Source organism: Pteropus vampyrus, unplaced genomic scaffold, assembly GCF_000151845.1.
Source record: "Pteropus vampyrus isolate Shadow unplaced genomic scaffold, Pvam_2.0 Scaffold326, whole genome shotgun sequence".
NCBI classification, from domain to species: Eukaryota; Metazoa; Chordata; class Mammalia; order Chiroptera; family Pteropodidae; genus Pteropus; species Pteropus vampyrus.
The window spans coordinates 2,293,995-2,317,216 of NW_011889107.1; the positions used below are offsets into that span (position 1 = coordinate 2,293,995).

Below are 23,222 nucleotides of genomic sequence, written 5' to 3' on the forward strand. Positions count from 1 at the left end.
TCCTCTTTTAGGATATGGAGAACAGCTTCTTCTTGAATGTCAATTCTCAAGTAACAACAGCATGTCAGATTCTTGCTAAGGACCCTAAGTTGAAGCAAGGCTACAATGCTATGGGATTCTCTCAGGGAGGCCAATTTCTGTAAGTGCCTTTCTGTTATATCAAACCATTTACATGGAATTGATTTTTTTCCCCTTTTATTCAGATGGATCCACTCCTCTAATTCTTTTGGGATCTTCACCTATCTTGGAAGAGAAACTGCTCTAAAATATCTCCATGTAAAAAGCTTTATAGAGCTTAATTTGTTTTCTATGAAAGAATAATATTTGTGTTTTGCCACATCAGAGGAAAATCCTGAAACTCTGTGGCATTGGGAAACCACAAAGAATTAAGTAGATTAATCTGAGAAGTTGGTTGTTGATGATACATTTCCATCTGTCAGTGGGAACTGATACTTTTTTTTTTCTCCAGGAGGGCAGTGGCTCAGAGATGCCCCTCGCCTCCCATGATCAATCTAATCTCAGTTGGGGGACAACATCAAGGTAACTTTGGTCTCTTTGCCTCCTTTTTTCTCTGTTCTAACCTATATGACCACTTGATTTTTAAAAATTCTTGCAGCTCTCTTTGTACAAGAAGTCAGCCATCTTCGCAAAATCCTGTTTTTCCAGCTTATTACAAATTAGCCAGCATTCCTGAAAAAATAGGAAGAGAGTTAGAATTCCAGAACAAATCAGTAGGTTTCTATCTACTTCTTCCCAGTTTAATTGAGATGATTTCCAGGAGGTGAGATGGTTGCAGCCACGTAGCAGGTGGTGGTTAAGGAATTAGGAAAGTCTAATAATTTTTCCTGTTTTCTGACATTGGTGATGTCCTGTTGAATTTAGGCTTAGGCGAAGAAGAGTGTCTAAGTTTTTGTCTGTAAAATAACAGAAGAGATTAAATCCTTCAAAAAAAAAAAAAACACAACAGGTTTTCTATTTAAGCAGAATTATTACTTTGGGGGAAGAATGTGTACTTAGAATAGAACTTTATCTTTGTTCTGATGGATATGGCTATTAGCTAGTATACTGGAGAAGCAGAAGGATTCTTCTTATAATCAGGAAACTGGATTCACCCAATTAATTGTTACTGATGGGCAAGTAGTTTGGTATCTGAGGTCCTTTTTACAAATGATGGAAAATAAAATAAGGCCCTGCCCATCTTGTGGGAATTTTTCAGAGACTAAGGTGAAATAATAGATAGGAAAATATTTTCTAAAAGTGCAGGTATTATTTAAATGCAAGTTGGTAAAAAATAGCTTTATCATTCATTTGTTCAACAAATATTTATTGAAAACCTAGAAACAAGACAGACAAGGTCCCTGCCTTCATGAAACATCCATTCTAGTTGGGGTAGGGGAGAGAATAGATATGAAACAAACAAAATAAATACAGACAATGGTAAGTATGATGAAAAATCATGGGTTACTACTTGAGGGATAGCATTGCGGTTGTATTTGTCAAAGGTGTGGGCTCTGAACTGCCTGTGTTCATCTCCTGGCTCTATCACTTATTGTCTAACCTTGGAAGATGTTTAGAACCTCTCTGTTTTAAAGTTTCTGATCTGTAATATTGGTCAAATAATGATTTCTATTCCATAGGGTAGTTTTGAGGATTAAATTAATTATTGTCAATATATTGATCTATGCCTGGTACCCTCCAAAAATGTTATTGAGGACACTGATGAGGATGAAAGTGTAACTGGGGGAGGGGAAAGAAATGGGGTTGGACACTACTTGAGTTAGGGTAGTCAGATGTGCCTTCTCTAAGCTAAGGCCTGCGAGGTGCGAATGAGTCCAGCCACTGAAGCAGCAAGAAAAGTTGTACAGGCATACCTCATTTTATTGCACTTAGCTTTACTGCGCTTCACAGATACTGCATTTCCTCAACATCCATACTCCACCAGCAAAAAGATGACAACTTGCTGAAGGCTCAGATGATGGTTAGCATTTTTTAGCAATAAGTTATTTTTAATTAAAGTATGTACTTTGTTGTTTTTTTTTAACATAATGTTATTGCACACTTAATAGATAACTGTAAAGTGTAAACGTAGCTTTATATGTACTGGGAAACCAAAAAATTTGTGCACCTTGCTTCATTGCGATATTTACTTTATTGTGGTGGTCTGGAACCAAGCCTGCAGTATCTCCGAGGTATACCTCTACATCCTCCAGGAAGGAGCAGGTGCAAAGGACCTTGGGCAGGAAAGAATGTGGTGCTAGCAGGAAGAAGCTGGTTATAGTATTAATCCTCAATACATTATTTTCTTGTAGACTACACGAATGAGATCAGAGTCAAGCTCTGGTTTGTTTTTGTTTCTCACAGTGCCTTGTACATAGTAGGTATTCAGCACATGATTAATGAAGGGATGGGTATTTGTCTTCTACTCCTCTAGGAGTTTTTGGACTCCCTCGGTGCCCAGGAGAGAGCTCTCACGTCTGTGAGTTGATCAGAAAAACACTGAATGCTGGGGCTTACAACAAAGCTGTCCAAGAACAGTATGTATGATTAAGTGAAAGGACACAGAACTGTCACTGCATGAAAGTATCATGCTGACTTTCATGCTAACAGTGATTCTAGGTGTAGTTGCTAGTGATATTCAAATGAGATCTTTTTGGTAAATATCTCTGTATTATCTGCTCAATTTTATTGTAAACCTAAAACTGCTCTAAAAGGGAGCTCATTTTCTGTATAGGAAGAATGTAATTACAACAGAATCAATTTCCATCTTTAAAAAATAAACTGAAAGCCTTTAGAAAGTACCAAACCCAGGGAATTATTGTTAATATTGGAGGACAGATTCTCTTTTTTTTTTTTGCTTTTATCTTTTTTTATTTGCTTTTTAAAAATATATATATTAAGTTTATTCGGGCAACATTGGTTAATACAATTATATAATTTTCAGGTGTACATTATAATTTGACATCTATATATTCTATTGTGTGATTACCACCCAAAGTCCAGTTTCTTTCAGCTACCATATATTTGACCTCCTTTACCCACTTCACCCTCCCCCTCCCCCGCTATATTTGACCCTCTTTACCCTATCTACCTTTCCCCTCCTCCCCCGTCCCCTACCCTCTGGTAACCACTCGCCCATTGTCCATTTCCCTGAGTCTCTGTTTGTTTGTCCTGTTCATTTGTTGCTTTTAGGTTTATATCCCACATATAAGTGATATCATGTGATTTTCAACTTTTTCAGTCTGGCTTATTTTGTTTAGCATGATTATCTCGAGGTCCATCCATGTCGTAGCAAATGGTAGTATTTCATCTCTTCTTATGGCTGAGTAATATTCCATTGTATTTATGTACCACAGCTTCTTTAGCCAGTCATCTATCATAGGACACTTTGGTTGCTTCCATGTCATGGCCACTGTGAATAATGCTGCTATGAACGTCGGTGTGCAAATATCTTTTTTTGATATGGATTTTCAAGTGTTTGGGGTAAATACCCAATAGAGGGATTGCTGGATCATATGGTAGATCAATTCTTAGTTTTTTGAGGAACCTCCATACTTTTTCCATAGTGACTGTACCAATTTGCAGTCCCACCAGCAGTGTAGGAGGATTCCTTTTTCTCCACAAGGAGGACAGATTCTTTATGTTGTCAGCAGTGAGGGGTTAGTTTCCTATATCAATGTCCCCAACTATTTAAATGTGTTTGGGTATTTAAAAACATACAGAAACACTTTTGGAGTGTGTTCTTGTTCAGTTGTTTTCAAACTAAAATATACATCTGAATCCCTGGGAAATTCATTAAAAATAGATTCCAGTGCTCCCTTTCTAGAAATTCAGATTCAGTAGGTCTGTAGTATTCTAGGTGATAATTGAGATTTGAGATCAACTAGTATGGTTATGGTATCTATCCTATGGGTTTTTCAAGTGTATCATTATTGCCTACTAACAACTCTTCAGTACAACACTTTCTTGAAGCCATTTCCCAGGGGACAGACTTGTGAGTGACTCACATAGAGAAACACCCTGCAGCTAGCTCTTTTCCTTTACTTCCTGTTGGCTAGACTCAAAGGCACAAAGCTGTTTTGGGTCAACAGTGCCACCTGATGGTCAGTGAAGAAAAGTAGGATACTTTGTATCTCCATTTCCCTTGCAGGCAGTTTAAACCACAAAGCTTTACCTCTTACCTGGTTTGACTAGTCACAGCTTGGTTATATATGTCCTCCATATTCTCTGTTCTCATGGATATATATGGCCTCTTTAGACTTTATTCTTGATTGTATCTCAGATGCCTCAGAAAAATTCATCCTTTTCTTTGCATTTCTTTTGCGAACCAAAGACAACCTTTGGCAATCAGAATTATTAGTCACTATAAGTGAACAGTCAGTAGAGAACTGGGGGGACAGTGACACATAAGTACTTATTAAAAGTGGAGGATCGATGTGTTTATCTTCACTTCTTCCTTACACTTTAATAAAATGGTAACAAAAGAATAAAAAGTGATAGATCCACAAGGGCAAAGAGAACAGGAGAGGAAATAAGAGGTAATAAAGGATGTCAACATGTTTTTGAAAGACAGAGAGCAGATGAAGGAGTGATAACTGTTTTAGCAGAGCGGAAAAAGCTGATGCCTTTATGTCTGTAGAGGGACGCACTGACAAGAAGAGAATCACTTTTTACAGCTCCAAAAATGTTCAGGAATTAGATGCATAAGATACTTTGGAAGGTAGAGATAAATGCAAGGCACTAAAAACAGGACTTTTTGTTGAAAATCTATATAAGGAATGATCGGATTCCCCAGTTCCCTTAAGTGCACATCCAAGCGACTGCTCTTCCCCTGTCCCTGACAAGAGAAGCAAAATTTGTTCTCAGGAGCAGTTTAACTAGAGTAGCATCAGACTCCAAGATAACAAGCACAGGATTGGTGGTAAGAAGCCATATTGGAAATTCATCTCCTTCTACTCCCCTTTCTTCCACTTGCCTTCCAGAATGATAGCAGCCAGGCTTATCATGTACTAGGCAGAAGTTTTTTGGACCCCTCCCTGGAAAAGCTGACTGGCCCTGGAGAAAATACTTACAGGTTGATGTTTTGGCATCCTCCAGCAAGTCAGGACTCCTCCCGACTACCATGTAGTGAAGCCAGCAGTAGACAGGCTCTGCTGAGGTGAAGAGCTTCCAGTTAACTTTGTAGTACCTCATTTAAATATGGACAGTGAGCCAAGACCCCCGGTCAGACATCTGAGGAAAGCTTCTAACATAAAAGGCAGACCAAAACAAACAAAAAGTTAAAAAGAACTTAGAAGAAACAGATGGCAATTCAAGGAGCAGAAGAAAACCTAAAAAAAAACACCACTTGTAATTATCTCCAGAGGTAAGAGATCGTATCCATGACACTTGAACAGAATGCAAGTAAAACCAACAATCGGAAAATAAGAGAGTTCTGGAAAATTAAAAATAAGATAAGCAAAATTTTAAAATGTATTAGAAGTATAGGACTATAAAGTTGAAAAAATCTCTTAGAAATTAGAACAGAAACTCAAAGAGGTAGAAAAAAGGAGCGAACAGAAACAATTAGAAAAGCCATTGAGGAAGTTCAATTTCTGACTAATAGGAATTTCAAAAAGAGAACAGAGGAAAGAGTGGCTTGGAATTATTAAAGAAGTAATACAAGAAAATGTCTCAGAACTACAGGACACGAGTTTCCAGATTGAAAGGGTTCACCAAATAGCCAAGGCAAGGAATAAAAAAAGACCCGCACTAAGTATGTTCCTGTGACAAATTTGAACACTAGAAATAAAGAGTAGATTTCAACGAAGTCACTTGCAGAATGAGTCCTAATGGCAGCAGACTCCCTCAGCAACCCTCTTGGCTAAATGACAGTGTTGCGGTAATTCTAAGGGAATGTGATTTACAACCTAGAATTCTCTACTGAGCCACGTAGTAACAATCAAATGTGAAGGGAAAATAAAGACATCTTCAGACATACCAAAAAAAATAAGACCTTCCATACCCCCTCTTTCTAGGGGGCTGTTAGGCCCAGCTCTACACTGTCTAGCTGTGTGGCCTTGAGTGTCTTTGAATTTCCTTCTCATCTCTAGTGTGAGGTTAATAGTAGTACTTTCTCGCAGGGTTGTGAAGAAACCCCAAAACAAATTGAGGGGAAAGTTTTCAGTGCAGTGCTCAGCTCATATGAAGTAGGCGGGTTTGGGCTGTGACCACTAGTGGTGCCTTATTTAAAATGTTGATTCAACTTTAGTTTTCTGTTTCCTTTCCTGATAAGTATTGCAGTGGTTTTGTTTTCTCTAACTTTTGGTTGCAGTTATAAAGTATTTCATTCATAATTTCATCAAATATTGAACTGCTGTTTGTCAGGCCCTGCTTTAGTTCTTGCAGATACAATGGAAATAAGACAGTTAATGGAGAATGAGACAATTAAGGTCTCTGCTCTTATGAATTAACATACTACTGGGGAAAGGAGATCTCCAAGTGGACAGATGCACTAGATAGCCTTGAATGGTGCTATGGCCATGAAGGAAATAAGCACGGTGCAGTGATGGAGAGTAATGGAGAGGTACCTACTTTGCGCAGAATGGTCTTTGAAGAAGAGCTATTTAAGCTGAGATCTGAAGGATGAGAAGAAAGGAGCATAGGAGGAGCTAATGAACGAGGGATCGGGCAGAGGAGACAGCAAGCAAAAAGGCACTGAGCCTGAGATAAGTTTGGCTTGTAGGCCAAAAGTGACTAGAGTTTAGTGATAGATGGGAAGAGTTAGACAGAGAAGCAGGAGCTACATTATGCAGGGACTTGTAGGCCAAATAAGGAGTTTGGGTTTTCTTTTGAGCATCATGGGAAGCTATTGAGATTTTTAAAAAATTATTATTGTTATTACTATTATTGCTATTATTATTATTATTATTAGGATCTTTTAAGCAAGGGAATATGAAGATGAGTGAGCTGAAGAGAATAGAATGATTTGAGGTATGTTTCATAACATAGATGAACTAGACCGTGAGCCAGGATATAGCTTACCATTTATAACAGTTTCCCTGGGAAATGCATTCTGAGTTCTCAACAGCTTATTGACAGATTAACTTTTAAGATACTTTTATGATTTTATAGAGTTATTTGCTTTTTGTTTTTTAAGTTTCTTTGTAAAATCTCATTTTAACACATGACGAGATCATTTTCTCTTTGCAATATTCTCTTTGCAAGGTTGTCTGTCCTTTGTATTACGGAGAATTCCGGTTGCAAGAAAGAAACCAAATCAAGCCCAAGTAAATTTAAAAAGAAAATTAGTAATATTTGGTATCCAAGGCGTCAGAGGGACTGGAATCAAGAAATAAGAGCCATCAAAAGCCAAGGCAGTCTCTCTCCAACTGTTGTCAGTGCTTCTCGTTCTGTGTCGCTGCTGCTTTTTTCTTTCCATGCAGACCAGCCTCTCCAGCTATCTGCAGGGTGAAAGGTGGCCTTGTACAGCTTGCAGGTTTTTAAATCTTCTCATTTTAGGAGATTATCTCAGTCAGAGGCTAGAATCTCTCCCTCCCAATTCAGATTCTTAGGGAAGGGACCATGGCCAGCTCAGACCAGGTTCTCACTTGTTCTCATTAGCTGTGGCTTGGAGAAGTGGGACCACATGGTACCAGTCATACTCGCCCTCTAACTGGTAGGTGGGGGCAGGAAGGGTGCAGTTTCCACACAAAGGAGAATAGTTTTGATTTAGGCAGAGACCCCAAAAGATGTCTTTTACCTTGTTCTGATAATTTAACCTTAGCAAAGCAAATTCGATATCCTAAAACCCTGAGTAAGCAGTGAGGAAGTGTTTTTCCAGTACCAGGCAGGCCCTGGCCAGGCCTGGTGTGGGCAATGAAGAACGTGAGTGTAACAGCTCCCTCTCACCTTCTGGATGTGAAATCTGCCCTCTAGTTCCCCTTTGAGTGCTGGCAGCCCTTCTTGATTTCTCCTTCCTTGTTTTCTCCCTGCCATCCTCCCACCCCAGTGTCATCCTGGCCTTGGCCTCTCGTCTTCCCTTGTGCCAGCCCTGTTCTCCCAACTTGCCCACTCCTAGCCTGCATGCCCCTTGTTTTGCAGGGCCTATGCACCTGCCCCACCCTATTCCTCATGGTTCTCAGACTCTTTTCCTCAGTTGTCCCATTTTACCCACACCTTTGCCCTCAATTTGTCACACCCTTTCCTGGAAATACTGACGTACAATCACTCAAGCTCCCTCAGATACTTTTCAAACTGTTCAGAAAAATATAGAGAGTAGTGTAACAAACTACTGTGTACTTAAGACCTAAAATTAGTATTTTGCTATATTTGCCTCTGATATTTTTAAGAACAGAAACATTTTAGATAAAATTGAATTTTTCTGCATATCTCTCCAAGGTCCCATTCTCTGCCCTCCCTTCACAGTGACAACCACTGTGAAAGGAATCAGAGTATATTCTATTAAAAAATTTTTGTATTATATACATACATGTCTATAATCGATATATAGTGTTATATTGTATAGTTAAACTTTTGTGTAATGGATATTTTATTGTGCATTTTATTCTACAGATGATTTTTTTACTCAATATTATGTTTTTAATACCTAAACATGTTATTATATATACATCTAGTTGATTCATCTTAACAGCTGCATGACATTTTATTATATGAATCGCAGTTTATTGATTCCCACATAGCCAACATTTCAGCATTTCCAGTTTCTCATTATAACAACCTCTGGAGAACATTCTTGTGTTGGAAAGCCCAGTCTTCTCCCCTGTGAGCCTCCTATGTGTCGCCTTTACTTCTCCGCTACTACACAGGACACTTCATTTCCGGTCACCAAACGTGTGGGGGATTTTCCCCCACCAAGCAATTCTCTGCAACGCCAGCTGGGTGTACTACAATTTAACTCAATTCCAACACTGTTTACCTGGAGATAGCATCGTATGCCACAGGTTAAGGACTCAGTCCCACAAGACTGCATCCCACTTCAGATGCCAATTGCAAATACTAGGTCCCCAGGCTACCCACAACCTCTGTCTGATTTGGCTACAGTCAGAGGTTTCCATGACCCCCTCCTCAGTTTTGATTAATTTGCTAGAGCAGCTCACAGAACTCAGGAAAACATTTACATTCACCAGTTTATGAAAGGATATGATAAAGGATACAGATAAACAGCCAGATGAAGAGATCCACAGAGTGAATTCTAGGAGGGTCCTTGTGGAGTTGGGGTGCATCACCCTCCCAGTATGTGGATGTGTTCGCTGACTTGGAAGCTCTCTGAACCCCATCCTCTTGAGGGTTCTTCACAAGGGCATGATCAATTATTAACTCCATTCCCAGCCCCTCTCTAGAGAGTGGTTGGGGACTGAAAATTCTAAGATCTAATCATGGCTTGGTCTTTCTGGTGACCAGCCCCATCCAGGAGCCCACTCAGAGCTGCCTCAGTAGAACAAAAGATGCTCCTAGTGCTCTTATCACTTGGGAATTTTGAGGGTTTTAGGAGCTCTGTGCCAGGAACTGGAGGCGGAGACCTATATATATATTTTTTTTGTTGGCTTTTTCTAAGTCGTGGTAAAACATTGTCATTTTAATCGCTTTTAAGTATAGAATTCAGTGGCATTAAGTACATTCACAGTGTTTTACAACCAGCATCAGGTACAGCGGCTTTTAATATGGATTCAGTCCGATTTATCAGTATTTATGATTGATGCATACAGCTATTCTCTTATCCTATATTTTCCTACTTTTTTTTTTTAAGGTTTAGTTTTTTATTCTTTTTCATCTACCTGAGGTTTTCTGTGCTTCAGTCTGTTTTTGGGCTGTTCTGTTCCATTCATTTGTCTATTTCTACCCCATTTACCATACTTTTAGAAGTTACTATAGCACCTTTTACCTAGCTCTTCTTCAATTCTTGGACTTTAATAATTTCATGTGAATTTTAGAATTAGTTTGTCAAATTCCACCAAAAATCATCTTGTGATTTAGATTGGCATTCCTTAGAGAGTTTTGGCCTCACCTCAACACATCCTCTTCTGTGCTTCCTTTCCTTACCTTCTGGCGTGTTTCTCTCAAGCTAGGCCTTTGCACAGCATTTCCCCGTGTAAGCTGTACTTGAGCTGGATTCAGAGCGAGGGAGAGAAAGAACAAAATGGAATGACAGGTCTGATAGCACTGTCTTTTACTAAATTTATACCATGAGTGGGCACAGTACTAGAGCTTTTCATATCTTATTTAATTTTCACAAAAACCCTGTAAAAACAATAGGCTCAGAGAGGCAAAATACCAAAATACCAGGTCTGTTTGACATACAGCTGGTGCTGTGTACATCCCATAGTCATCAGAGACAGTATGTATAGTGGTTAAGAGCATGGCTTCTGGAGCTAGACTGTCTGTATTTGTGTTCTGGCTCTGTTAATACTAGCAGTATGACCTTGGGTAAGCTACTTAATCACTCTGAGTATAGTTGCCTCATTAGTAAACATGAGCCATAATAATAGTACTTACCCTGTGGGATTCTTGTAAGATTTAATAGGTTAATATGTGTAAAATGCCTAAAAAGGGCTGGTAAATGTAACTGCTACTATACGGGTGTTATGATTATGATCTCTCAGCCACGATGGCTAGAGCAGTTCTCAGGTAGAGGCTTATCTCACAAGGCTCTGAATTGGGCCCTTCAGTGGTGAAAAGGAGATAATAGCACAAACCTGTTTCTACTCTGCCCACCTCCTGAAGAACCTTCCCCCTCCTCAACCTCCCCACCTTCTGCAGCACTCCTAGCTTCAGCTCATCCTCAAGTCCTTCCCCTTGGCTGTCCCATGTGCACCAGGCTTCTTACTAAACAAAATGTCCTTCATCTTTTTGCCGTTGTCCCTTCTTAGCTCTGTTTCCTTTTCACATGAAAAGGTGACCTGTGACTACTGATTTTGTTCGTTCTTTCATCCTTAGTCGTTAGGCCTCCCTACTGCAGTTCTGGGTCACCAGAACCTGGCCTGGCAAGATCCAAAGACTTTTGTATTCTTTCACTTACATTTTCTGAAGGAACTTTGATTGGCTACCCATGTGGAAAGTGTGTCTACTCACTACTCACCACTCCTCAGCATTTGACAGTGTTGACCCGAAGCTTTTCTTCCCTTGTTCTTCTGACTGTACTCCCTTCTCACTTCTCTAAATCCTACCCCTCCTTCATTGTCAAGCCTACTTCTTTCATAGCTTGTCTGACATCCCTACATCACACCATTTCATTTGGCAAACCCTTACTGCTGAGCATCTGCTATATGCCAGACAGTCATGGCTGAAGGAGCTTATAGTCAGTCCGGAGGGAACCAGTACTCTCACACGATAAGCAATAGCAATGCTAAAACAAAATGACAAGACCAGTACTAATATCGGTATTTTATAAATGTTCAGAGTTCATCACATTTTTAAAAATCAGAGAAACTAAACATTTAAAAGCTTCCAAATACGTTATTTATAAACAGATTCTAGAATGCCACTTTGACTGCGGACAATCCGATGGCGGCTTTCTTTAACTGCAGTCCTGTCTGCTCCTGGGTGTGAGGAGTTGCCATCATCTCTGTCATAGCTGGTTCCCTTGGGTCTTAGTGCCATCCTATTCTGCTGAGCGGAGCTTTCAGGACCACCATCTCCGGGCAGCTCTTCCACTCTGGCTGGGGGCTCCTATTGTAGAAATTTTTATTTCTTTTCCTGCCCAGCTGAGATAGAGAATCTCACCCATGTACCCATGTTCTAATTTCTCCCTTTCCCCGGATGACTTCTCTCATTAGGTCCATGCTCAGCCCTCCTCCCCGCCCCCGTCCCGCTGCCCTGCCATACACATACACACCTCACTGATGGGAATGCTGCTGTGTAGATGCAGGAACTAAGTGGAAACTAGCTGCTGGGACGACTTGTGGTAAAGCCGTTAGTTTTGGTGAGGGAGGGCTGGGAGAGAAGGGAAGGAGAAGCGGAGAGAGATTGGTGAGAAAGTAAGAGTGTGAAGAGAACTGACCTGTGTCTGAAATAATAGTATTATAAGCACCAAATACCTGCCTTTTGTTCTTAAAAACTGCATGACAAACCAGAATCCTGAAAGCAGTATCACCACTCAATAGTAAAATAAATGCTTTGCCAATCTGAGGATGGCAAAATGGATGAAGAAATAGATGAAGAGGAGATAGGGGATGAAGAGGAGGCAGAGGTAGAGGGATCTGAGCTGAGTCTTGCAGGATGAGTAGGAAGCAAAGGAGGGAAAAGGAGATGGGGTTGTGGGAGGGGACGGCATGTGCCACTATGACCTGGAGTGATAAGTGTAATAAAGCCCAGTGCCGCAGGGGAACGGGTTTTGAGGAGTCCTTTGCCTAAAGCTTGTGGGCTTTCTGTGCTGTGTTAAATCACACCCTTGCCTCAGGTATCTTGGTGATGAACTGTTATCTTCCATATGAGAAGGAAGGCCTGGGACCTGAAGGCTCTGGTCTTTTGTCCTTCTTAAGTCTTTTGGTGGCCTATGCACCAGGGCATGCCCCAGGCCTGCTGACTTGTAGCTTGGTCACCTTCATTCCTTTTTCTTCCTGCAGCCTGGTGCAAGCAGAATACTGGCATGACCCCATAAGGGAGGATATGTACCGCAACCACAGCATCTTCTTGGCAGATATTAACCAGGAGAGAGTAAGTACTCAACCCACGCTGCCACAGCTGCACATTCATTTTTCTATTGGAGCATTATAAACAGATCAGCAGTGACTGTTGACCCAAAATATCCCAGGCAGAACCTGGGAAACAGAAGTTCTGGTTTTGGGGGAGCCAGTGTTTCTGAGATTCAGTTCCTTTTAGGGAGGCTGAAATCCATTTGGCTTTTTTCCCTCAGGTCTTTTCCCTCCCCCTAGGGTTGAAGCACAGTAAGCTCAGTGGGTTGGCTTACATGGAACTTGACAGCTGCTGTCTTACTGAGGGAAGCCTTCCTGGTGGGTCTCTTTTGGGTCATATTTTCTCAGAAGAGAGACTGCAGAGGGGAGTGAGTGTGTCCAAGGCATAAGCATAGGTTGGGAGATTCTGATAAGCTGAATGGCTCCATGTATAATGGGCATTATCTGGAGGTTTAAAAATTTTTTTTGAAAAGGGGAAAAACAGAATAATGTACCAAAACCACTCAGAATTTGCAGTTTCTTATTTAGCATTGGTTTTTTTTTTTTTTCTGGCTAGAAACCTTTAATCTATGTGACAAATGCCTGTGGAGTGCAGTGACAGATTCATGGTGGCGCTGTGGTTGCCATGGTTGGTGGGGGCATGTCAATCAGATAGGACAGTAAGGAAAAGCTGTACAAGGTATATTCTGGCCAGGAAGCTGGAAACGCAACCTGTACCTTGGGGAGGAAACATGGTGGCCCAGAGTCTGGGAGACCAGAGCACTGAAAGGCTTTAATGCTCCTGCTAGAACATGATGGTGATGTCCTGAGATACTGCTGGCCTTTCCTCTAGGGTATCAATGAGTCTTACAAAAAGAACCTGATGGCCCTGAAGAAGTTTGTGATGGTGAAATTCCTTAACGATTCCATTGTGGAGCCTGTGGATTCTGAGGTGAGACGCTGCTTAAGCATGCCAGGAGACCATAGGAATAAATAACATTAAAATACAGCTGCCTTTCAGGGGAAGAACCTTCAGTCCCTTCCATCAACCTTTGTGTAGAGCAGGGGTTCCTCACCCAAGGTCTATAAACTGAGGGTTGTAAGCCCCCCACCACCTGAAATGATATGCAAAATTGTGTAGTTGCATTCTCTGAGGAAGGGTCTATAATTTTGATCGGATTTTCAGAGACCTATGACCCAACAAAAGGTTCAGAACCACCACAAAAGTTGGTAATTTCCTGAGGTTGGCATTCAAGGTCTGTCTTGACCTGGCTTCAGCTGTCTCTCCAACCTAATCTCCCTTCGCTACCCACTTCATACCCTTTGATCAAGCCATATTGTACTATTTGAAATGCCCTAAACTTGGCACATACATTTCTTTTGCCTTTGTTCATGCTTTTCAGTCTCTAGAATGCCCTTCCCTGAGCTTCCCCATCTGACAGGCTATTCATCTGTCAAAGCCAAACTCAAATCACTTCGTCCATCCAGGATGCCATCCCTGTTCCAAGCGGAATTTGCTCCCTCTTTTGTAGAATCAATCAACCTTTATTAGAGCACTCATCACGTCACGTCAGACCATCAGAGACTAGCAAAATCGTGGCCTGCTGGCCAGATCCAACCTGCCACTTGCTTTTATATGGCCACGGACAGAATGGTTTTTACATTTTTAAATGGTTGAAAAAAATCAAAAAGATTATCTGCTGATGTGAAAATTATATGAAAAATTATATGAAAATTATATGAAGTCAGATTTCAATGTTCATAAATAAAGTTCTATTGGAATTCAGCCATGCTCACTTTTAAAATATTTCTGTGGCTGCTTTTCCATTATAATGGTAGTGTTGACTAGTTGCAACCATGCGGCTCTTAAAGCCAAAAGTATTTTGTATCTGGCCTTTACAGAAAAGTGTGCTGACACCCATGCTAAACAATTAGTTGTTTCTGTGCCTCATTAGACTAGAGCTTCTTGAAAACAGGGACTATATATATTTGTCTTTGAATGTATGTCTAGAGTTCAACACAAGGATTTCACTGGGTAGGTACCCAATCATTATAGGAAGCAGAAATTCTGGGAAATTGGAAAGCTGTTTGGAAAGATTAACTCATCCCTCAGGGTACACCCTTAGAATGAATGACTCAGGACATACTCTATTTTTCCTCCTTGCTACAGCTTTATGATGATGTTCAGCTTGTCGGTAGTCTTAGCTACCAGCCAGTCTTAAATTAGTTTGGCAGTATGTGCCATGTGTCTAATCTGATTATTGCTTCCTCTTTTCCTGCAGTGGTTTGGATTTTATAGAAGTGGCCAAGACAAGGAAACCATTCCCTTACAGGAGACCACTCTATACACACAGGTAACGGAGAGAGGAGAGGCGTTGTCCTTTTAAGCTCCTGGCTCCTGAAATGCTAGATTCTCTGGAGATAAACCCTGTCCTATACATCCCAGAACAGTAGGTGCTCACAAGCCGTCTAACTCATGTCTGTTACGGGTGAGACTTGTTAGGTTGCTGACTGTTGCACCAGCCCATCAGGGGCTGGTTTACAGAAATCTACATCTCGAAGGTTAAAGGACCTGTACCTCATGATTTTCAAGTATGTACAAGGGACACATCATCCCTAACTCCTTCCTTCTGATAAAAAGGTTTAGAACTGACTTCCTTTGCTAAGGTGCAGACTGGATCAAATCCAAGGCCTCATGCATAATGAAAACATAGAAGAGAGGGGTGTAGTAACATTAACATGTGAAAGTTCTGTTTTTGAATTAGGCACCGACAAGGGGAGCTCCTCTTGCAAGAGAATGAATGGAAATAGAGCTGTGAGTTTTTTTTTTCTTAGCAGTAGGTGGTTTCTCAAGCAGAGGTTGCAGCATTTCGCCACCTCCTGTTCCACATTCTGAAGATTTTATATTGGAGATCACTTTCCCCAAAATGCAGAAGCGCTGTATCTGCAGCAATTGCCACATCTGCATCAGTTGCCTTCTACTAGAGTTCCTTCAAAAAGCCATTTGCCGCCTCTCTTGGCTTTTCTCCTGCATTTGGTGCCTCAGCTTGGATGAGGTAAAAGGAAAGGGAAGCTAGGGACTGTCTAGTTTTGGAAATTACAACTAAGAACTTCCTTATCCTGAAACTCGGACCGATGGTAGCCACAGAAGCAACATTCTGGCACTCCGTAACTGCTCATCCTCCCAACTGTACTTGTTCTGCAGGACGTAGACATTTGTAATTGCAGGATATGAAAGTGTCCCAGGTTTGTAACCTAAGGGTTGGATATGTTTTAAGTTATCTCATGTTCTCCTGCCTTTGGCTGTTCCACTGAACATTTTGAGGCAGTTTTGTCTGTGGGTGGTCCTCCAGAAGCTTCGAGAAGCTTCAGAAAGCAGAATTTAAAACACTATAAAATTATCTCAACTGCATATATTTTTAGTACTTAGGGGTAAAATGGAAGGAGGTATCCTTTCTGGCATTTATGACAACATACTTAAATTTTTATACTTAGGGAAAATATTTCATATTGAGAATTTATCTCAAATTAACATTGTTACTAAGATTTTACTCCAAAACTTTCATTAAGCGTCTGGACTGATTATGGCCTTTCTTTGCAGGACCGCCTGGGGCTAAAGGAAATGGACAATGCAGGCCAGCTAGTGTTCCTGGGTGTAGAAGGGGACCATCTTCAACTGTCTGAAGAATGGTTTTATGCCCACATCATACCCTTCCTTGAATGAAACTCTTGGATTTACACCAGAGCTCAGGGAGCCCCCAGCACTTCCAAACCAGTGGAAGACTGTTCCCTTCACACCCAACCTGAGCTCAGATCCAGCTTGCAACTAATCCTTCTCTAACATGCCCTGCTCCGAAAGATCTGAGATCCAAATCTTATCCTTTGCCTCATCCTATCAGCATGTGGTGTTGAATGCAAGTTTAATTAGTTAATAACCATGGAGATTATTTTACAATCATTTGATGTGGTCAAGCTGTCTTAGAACAGTCTACTGCAGGTCAGTGCCAGAACTGTGCCCAGGCCTAGAAGAGACTGAACTAAAGTGGTCTTTAAAGAGTCTAGCTAGACTCTGAAGGGCAAACATCTTTCTCAGGAAAATCTAGCCACATTTTGAGCCTAGAGAAGGCCAATACCCAGACCTGAGGTATTCACATAAATGCTGTTTTGCTGGTGGATATTTAATCAGTGCTTGGAAAACTATTACTTAGATAACGTTTCTGCATAATCTGAGACTGCCCTCCTCTGACTACGTTGCCTTTTGTGACGTCTAGCAATTATTATTTCTGCTAGCCCACCATCTTGCTTCGGTAGCACTCTTTTTGTCTCCTCAGGTAGTGATGAAGTAGTTGCTCTGTCACAAAAGGAGGGGACTCAACTGGATTGCTTAAAGGAGGAAGTATATTTTACTTAACTTAGGAGGGGCATGAAGAAAAATATAGAAATGGAAATGAAAATTTCACCCTTAATTAACCTGTCCTCTTAATATGACTAGTGGTTGGATTCTAGAGTCATTCTGTTTCTGGCTTTAGAGAATGGAAGGAAAAATGTGAAGAGATCAGGCTTTATTCTATCTCAAAAAATCATATTTACCAGTACACTCCAAACTTGTTTCTGTTATGTCCTGTGAAAAAAAGATTCTTTGCTCAAAAAGCTTGGGAAATGTTGCATACCTTAGAGATCAACCCACATTAGAATATTAAGGACTCTGAAAATGCCTGTTATGGTAAAGAAAACTAAGCTTAACCTACCATTTCCTATTTGAACTATTTGAACATGGACATCTTGGCCCCCACTCCCTCACACATTTAAACCTGGTAGTACTTTCTGGAAAACTGTTGTACAGAATGCCAGTTTGGGGAAATGATTAGCTAAACGTGAGGGAAGTACCTTGTTAGTGCTGTAAAGTTTACCCTTTTATTATTTTTCCTTCACCTCTCTCAAGCCTTATTTTTCAACTAAAATAAGGGTGACAAGTGTGGTGAATGTGAAAAGAATTTTATGAGGTTGTTTTGAGTAGCCTCTTATCCTTGGTGTCATTTTTCTTTTCAATATTCTTACATCTGTGTATAGCAAATATTAAAGGGAAATGCTAAGCAAGTTTGGTATTAATTTTATTCTATTTTCTGTATAACTTTAAGTACATAAAGGTTTATTTCCACAGGCCTCAGGAAATGGGTAGAAGTCACAGAACAATCTCTCTTCCAAAAAAAAGTTGCATATTTTGGTAAGTGTGTGTCCTAGAGGGGAAAACTGAAATTTACATTAGCAATGCTGTGCAAGAGTCTTACATAAGACCTAAAACCAGTCTGCAGTGGAGATGTTAGTCCTTTGTTCAGGTGCCCGGACAGAAGCCAAAAGCTGTTGAGCATGACAGGGCAAAGGAAACAGTGAAGATGGATGACAGGCACCTAGCATGGCAAGAAGAATGGTGTGGTGTTTTTCTTTTTAAGTCATCTCTGGAAGGTACTGGGCAAGGATCCCACAGAAAGAGTCCAAGACTCTTTTAACTGGCCTGGGTACAGGGCCCTGCCACAGCAGCTGGTACAGGAGAACCTACTATCTCAGGTTCAGGCAGAGCCAAGATGGAATGGAGAATAAAAGGATTGCTTACAGGAAACAATTTTGCTTGGAATGCTACATGGCCAAGCTTCAGCCTTTGGTCCAGTCCAATCCTTGCCTCATTTGTCAACAGTGAAAAATTAAACAGCTGCAATCACCAACTTCTGCTACCTTCATGCTCATTGTTAGGAAAAGATTAACTTGTGTGAACTTTCTGAGCTGTTAATTCCTGGAGACTGCTTTTGGCCAAATAATCCCCAAAGGCTGAAAGCTAAAACATGCCAGTCCTGGTCTGTAGTTCCTTAAGAATAGACTGGCAATGTAGTTGAGCTGATACGGAAAAGCTGCACCTTCCTGCAGAAGATCAACTGACCTGCTATCCCACCCCAAATCTCAGCCTGAGGTATATTTTCAGTGAAGGCAGGTAGCTGTGCTTCTCAAGGCAGAGAAGCAGTTTAAGAGCAGAAAGGTAGAGGAAATCTAGAAAAGAACCGTCTTGATACAGATTTATCCCATGATGTGAGGGAAAGGGCAAAGAACCCAGTGGCACTTCGCTTATCCAGCAATTTCTGTCACTGTGGTGACCAACTTCTGCCCATTCCATAGGGTCTTGAACTGCTCAGGGACGGGGAACTCATTCTGCAAATAAAGAAACAAGGTTTACTCTAAGCTAAGAAATAAGTTGGGGTTAAATCTTATACTTTTCTTTCAATGGCTGCTTCCACTGAACTCAGAGCAGGTAGGATACAGTAAGAAACTGAACCCACCTGAAAAGGTAAGGCTATGTAACTGGCAGCACCACATCTACTACTCCCTTCCCCTACCACTGACACAGTGAAGAAGCACTGCAGTGCAGGAATGAGAACAAAGGCTCCAAAACCAGAGAGATGTAGGTTTGAACTTGTTCCCTACTGTTCACTGATCAGAGGTCTTGGACACAGTGTTAAGCCTATGAGGCGAAGATGAGAATGTATAAGCTTCATGGCACCAGCTCAACAGGGTGCTGTGACTTAATCCCTTTCCTTTTTACTACTCGGAGCATCTATCTACTCAACCTAAGGCAGAAACCACCCTCTGGAGCTCTCCTTCGTGACAACATCATGCTTCTGTGTGCCTGAGGTGAGCATTGCTGGGTTTGACGCACTAAATGCAGAATGCCCATCAACTAGTCTAAAAGCAGAAAGTCTTCAGTCCCTTCTGTTTTTAGATCAGACTACTAAAGAGGTCAAGAAACTTACAAAGTCACCGCCTTCTGTAGGAATGAGGACATTCATCTCAGAAGATTTGGCACTGACTATCTCACAATCCAGGGAATTCTTGCTCAGGTAAACGTGGCAGCCATCTGTTTTGTTGATGGAAATGGTTGGCACTTTACCCATTACCTGCAGAGAACACCAAGAACACTAAGTCCCAGCAGCTAGAGAGAACAACAGTTCATTTGCAGGAAAAGCTTTCAGTGTTTCATGTGATTCGGCAATGGCATGAAAAGCTCACAGGTGCACAACAGGTATTGGATACCAGGGGCAGGCTGGGATGGGTGCTGGAAAGAGCTCACTCTAAGAGCCAACTCCTTTCCTACCACATCCAAAGCAGCTCAGCTTACAGACTTTGTAGAATCAGATTCCCACCACCGCAACATCTGTGGGTCGGCTGTGTCTCTTTCAATTAATTCCTCAGGGACCAAAGGAAGGAGCCAAGATATCAAGTTACCTGAACTTTGACATCCCTACTATTGATTATCTCCACAATGCCCACCACATCGTCGAACACCAGACCGAGTTTCTTACAGTTATCTAGAAGAAAGGGAGCAGGTCAACAGTATAACTTTTAAAGGAAAGTAACATATTTGAGAATTTTTAGGAATAGAACAGGTATGGTTCCAGCCCTCTCAGGCGCTAGACAGAGCCTGCCTAGGACAACAAGAACTCACCTATTGTAATGGAATTAATTTTGCCCTTGATTTGCAATGTTGAGTTGACACACTTGTATACGTAAGCCACCTGTTTGAGCTCTGTGTCATCAATCACCAGGTTGGATACATTCTCCTGATTTTCCTGTTAAAGAGATACCCCTTTCAGGAATCTCATCACGAAGCACACACTACCCCAAATATCTGACTGATCCTCAAACTTTCATTCTTGCAATCTAAGCCAGAATCCTGCATTCAATCGGCTGTGCTCCATTTAACCCCTCTGTCCCCACCCTTTGTTCCCCTAGCCTGGCATTATTAACTCACCACTCTCCACTTCTTGCCCTCCAGTTCAAGTAGAGCTGGCTCCTTCTTCATGGCTGGTTTGGGGGATGGGCTGACTCCTGGTTTAGGTGCAGAGAATGGTTTGGGGCCACTTCGTACTGGACCACTCTGAGCCTTCAAAGCAGGGTTCTTGTGAGTCTTCATATCATCAGATACATGTTTCAGGGCTGTAAGGACAAAAGCTGCCTTGGTCCTGCCCTTCATACCAGGGCTTTGGGCTGACGCAATAACCAACTTCTGCTATCATAAGTTAGACTGATCCTTAACAAAAAATTCAAAGCCAAGAACCCGGAACCTTTGAGATGTTCTCTCACAAGCACTTTTATAATTTCTATCCCGAGGTTAACTTATATAGTTCCATTAAAAAAAATAAATAAAACATGGCATGTGTGTGTGGAGGGGGGCGCAGGGAGTGGTACATAAATCCACAGAAAAAGATCTATAAAGGCATATACCAAATACAAAACATGTATGTAGTTTTTAAAGTAAGAGGAAGAAAAATATGTAATAGTAAAGAAAATTTGTAAAAAACAAAACAAAAAAACCTCATCCACGGCTAACCTACTGCTCTCCCAAATCAGTGTTATCATAAAAATTTTCTCATGTTAACCTATAGTTTCTAAAAAAAATTTTTTTTTTTAGGGAAACGATTCTAGTCACCCTCAGCATGCTGACCCACTCCTTGCTCTTGAACATGGTCCAATCTATATAACTAATAGAGTGGCCTTTTTACCTCCACCACTTCTTATAATTATAATTTAAATACTTGATTTTTCTTAACACTGCACGGTTCACTATAGAAAAAGATTTAATGGCATAGTGTTTCATCAGGAAGATATCCTACAGTTAATAACTACAGAAGATAACTACAGTTAATCATTTTTTCTGTTAGATACTTAGGTTGTTATACCATTTTTAGCTACCATAAATAACACTATAAAGCTTGGTCTTTTAGATATTTTTATAGGTAGATTCCTAAAAGAGCGCTATATAATTTAGACTTCCATCTGCTGTGTATAAGGGTGTCTACCTTCTCTATACTAACATGAGGTAATTCTTATGCAAATATTCCATATGACTATTATATATCCTCTGAGGAAGTTAACCCTCAGCACAATGACGTCCCCCAAAAAATCATGTAGTAATATGGAAAAAGCTCTGGGAAAAACTGCCAGCACTATGCCTTGGCATAATCAGGTACTCTATATATGCCACTTAATATTAAATCACTTTCCTATGGAGCAGAGGGCATCCCTCAACTATAATCACCCATTTTCAATTTCCATTTAAGCCAACTTTGCTGTCCCTTTGGGCAACTGAAGGAATGTGACACTCCAAATTAATTCTCCCACACACAAACCAGGGTTCTGGCTTACAGACCGTCCAGTCTGTAGTTGGTAAGGTCTGGCCAAAACAACTTACCATACCACTTCTTCTTGCCAAAGTATTCGCTTACCATGTGTGATGCTCTCTCCCTGATTAATCTGCGCAAACAGTGCTGAGCGTGAAGCAGAGTCATCTGAGCCTGAACTGGTAGGCACTGGGGGGGGAGGTGGGCCTGGTGGAGGAGGAGGAGGACCTGATCCAGCAGAAGGTCCAGATGGCAATCCACTCAGTTCTTTTGCTACAGGCCCCTGGAACAATAAGTGCAGACAACATAGTCACCCTCTCTTCTCTTTTTTACCATTCCCAATCAGGACCTACATGTGTCCAGGGGACACAGGGTACCTACTGTAGCCCTTAACAAAGTGATTAATGCTCTCTACCCACACCCAACTTGGCTTGATGCCTTCTCATCTTTTCCAAAAGATCCAACCCAACTCAGCTCCACTTCTGTAACTTCATCTTTTTCCTTTGGCCTCTTAACTAATTCCAGCTTATACTCATACTTCCAAAAACCTACTTAAGTGTCACCAGTACCTCAGACTCAACATGTCCATCCTACCTGTACAATTACCAGTCTCTATTTCAGTGGAAGAGACATTATCATCCACACTTGACTATTCGATCTTCTTTGAGTCTTTCGTCTCCCTCAATCTCATTAAATCTTTCTTTTATCTTGGTTATATTTCTGCAAATTCTTTTGTACTAAATCCTAGCACCATAAGCACTTCCACAGTGTGAGCGTGAGCCCTTACTCCTAACCTATAAATTGAGACTCTTTTAAGGACAATTCTGATCATTATCACTCTCTTGCTCAAATACCTGTTATCATCTACTATAAAGTCAAAAGTCTCAACTTACCATCCTTTCTAGCCTTTCTCCTAAAAATTTGACTATCTCCTTATTGAAGCCAGAAATGACCAACCTCTACATTTATTCTGTATTTCTTTGTTTAAGCTATGCCATTTGCGAGTATTCCCCATTTCTCACTTCTCACTGCCTTAAACTTGCAAAAAGTCTCAGATCAGAGTATATCCCTTCAAACTATGATCTCTCCAAGTGAGAATTACTCTTCTTTCTCATACTCTGCAGTATGTATCTTTACTGTAGCATTTAGCTTGGTGATTTATATTTGGGGTTGCATATCTGTATTTTTAAGCTTCAAGAGTGCCAAGATAATATAACACATTCACCTGTCTCCTCTCCAGCCCAATCACTGTCCTGGACTCATGCTTACTGAAATAGAATAGAAATGAATATTCCTTCTCTGACCCTTGCTTTCTTTACTCTTTTTTCCCTTTTCTTTTCCTCTTCCACCGAAAAGACTAGCATTCCATCTTGGACCCTGGTAGTACCAAAGTCTAAGACACCTGTGGACCCAAATCTAGAGGGATAAAAGAAAGGAAGGAGGGTTCACT

General features: G+C 41.0%; 2 protein-coding genes across 3 annotated transcripts in view; one reads left to right on the forward strand and one right to left on the reverse strand.

The window, feature by feature from the left end:
- The window catches only part of PPT1 (palmitoyl-protein thioesterase 1), a 22,935-nt gene extending 5,230 nt beyond the window's left edge, over positions 1–17,705 (forward strand). The window contains exons 1-7 of one of the 2 annotated variants that reach the window (XM_023522011.1): positions 1–139; positions 470–540; positions 2,432–2,534; positions 12,561–12,651; positions 13,462–13,560; positions 14,891–14,962; positions 16,210–17,705. In XM_023522011.1, the coding sequence (XP_023377779.1) occupies positions 15–139; positions 470–540; positions 2,432–2,534; positions 12,561–12,651; positions 13,462–13,560; positions 14,891–14,962; positions 16,210–16,332 (684 nt within the window). In that variant the 5' untranslated portion in view covers positions 1–14 and the 3' untranslated portion in view covers positions 16,333–17,705. The remainder of the gene's footprint in view (positions 140–469; positions 541–2,431; positions 2,535–12,560; positions 12,652–13,461; positions 13,561–14,890; positions 14,963–16,209) is intronic. The other variant, XM_023522012.1, reaches the window with a different exon arrangement.
- The window catches only part of CAP1 (cyclase associated actin cytoskeleton regulatory protein 1), a 22,550-nt gene continuing 17,030 nt past the window's right edge, over positions 17,703–23,222 (reverse strand). The window contains exons 7-13 of the mRNA XM_023522008.1: positions 23,092–23,188; positions 21,878–22,082; positions 20,404–20,588; positions 20,098–20,221; positions 19,878–19,960; positions 19,406–19,549; positions 17,703–18,806 (exon numbers count right to left, since the gene is read on the reverse strand). Of these exons, the coding sequence (XP_023377776.1) occupies positions 18,723–18,806; positions 19,406–19,549; positions 19,878–19,960; positions 20,098–20,221; positions 20,404–20,588; positions 21,878–22,082; positions 23,092–23,188 (922 nt within the window). The 3' untranslated portion in view covers positions 17,703–18,722. The remainder of the gene's footprint in view (positions 18,807–19,405; positions 19,550–19,877; positions 19,961–20,097; positions 20,222–20,403; positions 20,589–21,877; positions 22,083–23,091; positions 23,189–23,222) is intronic.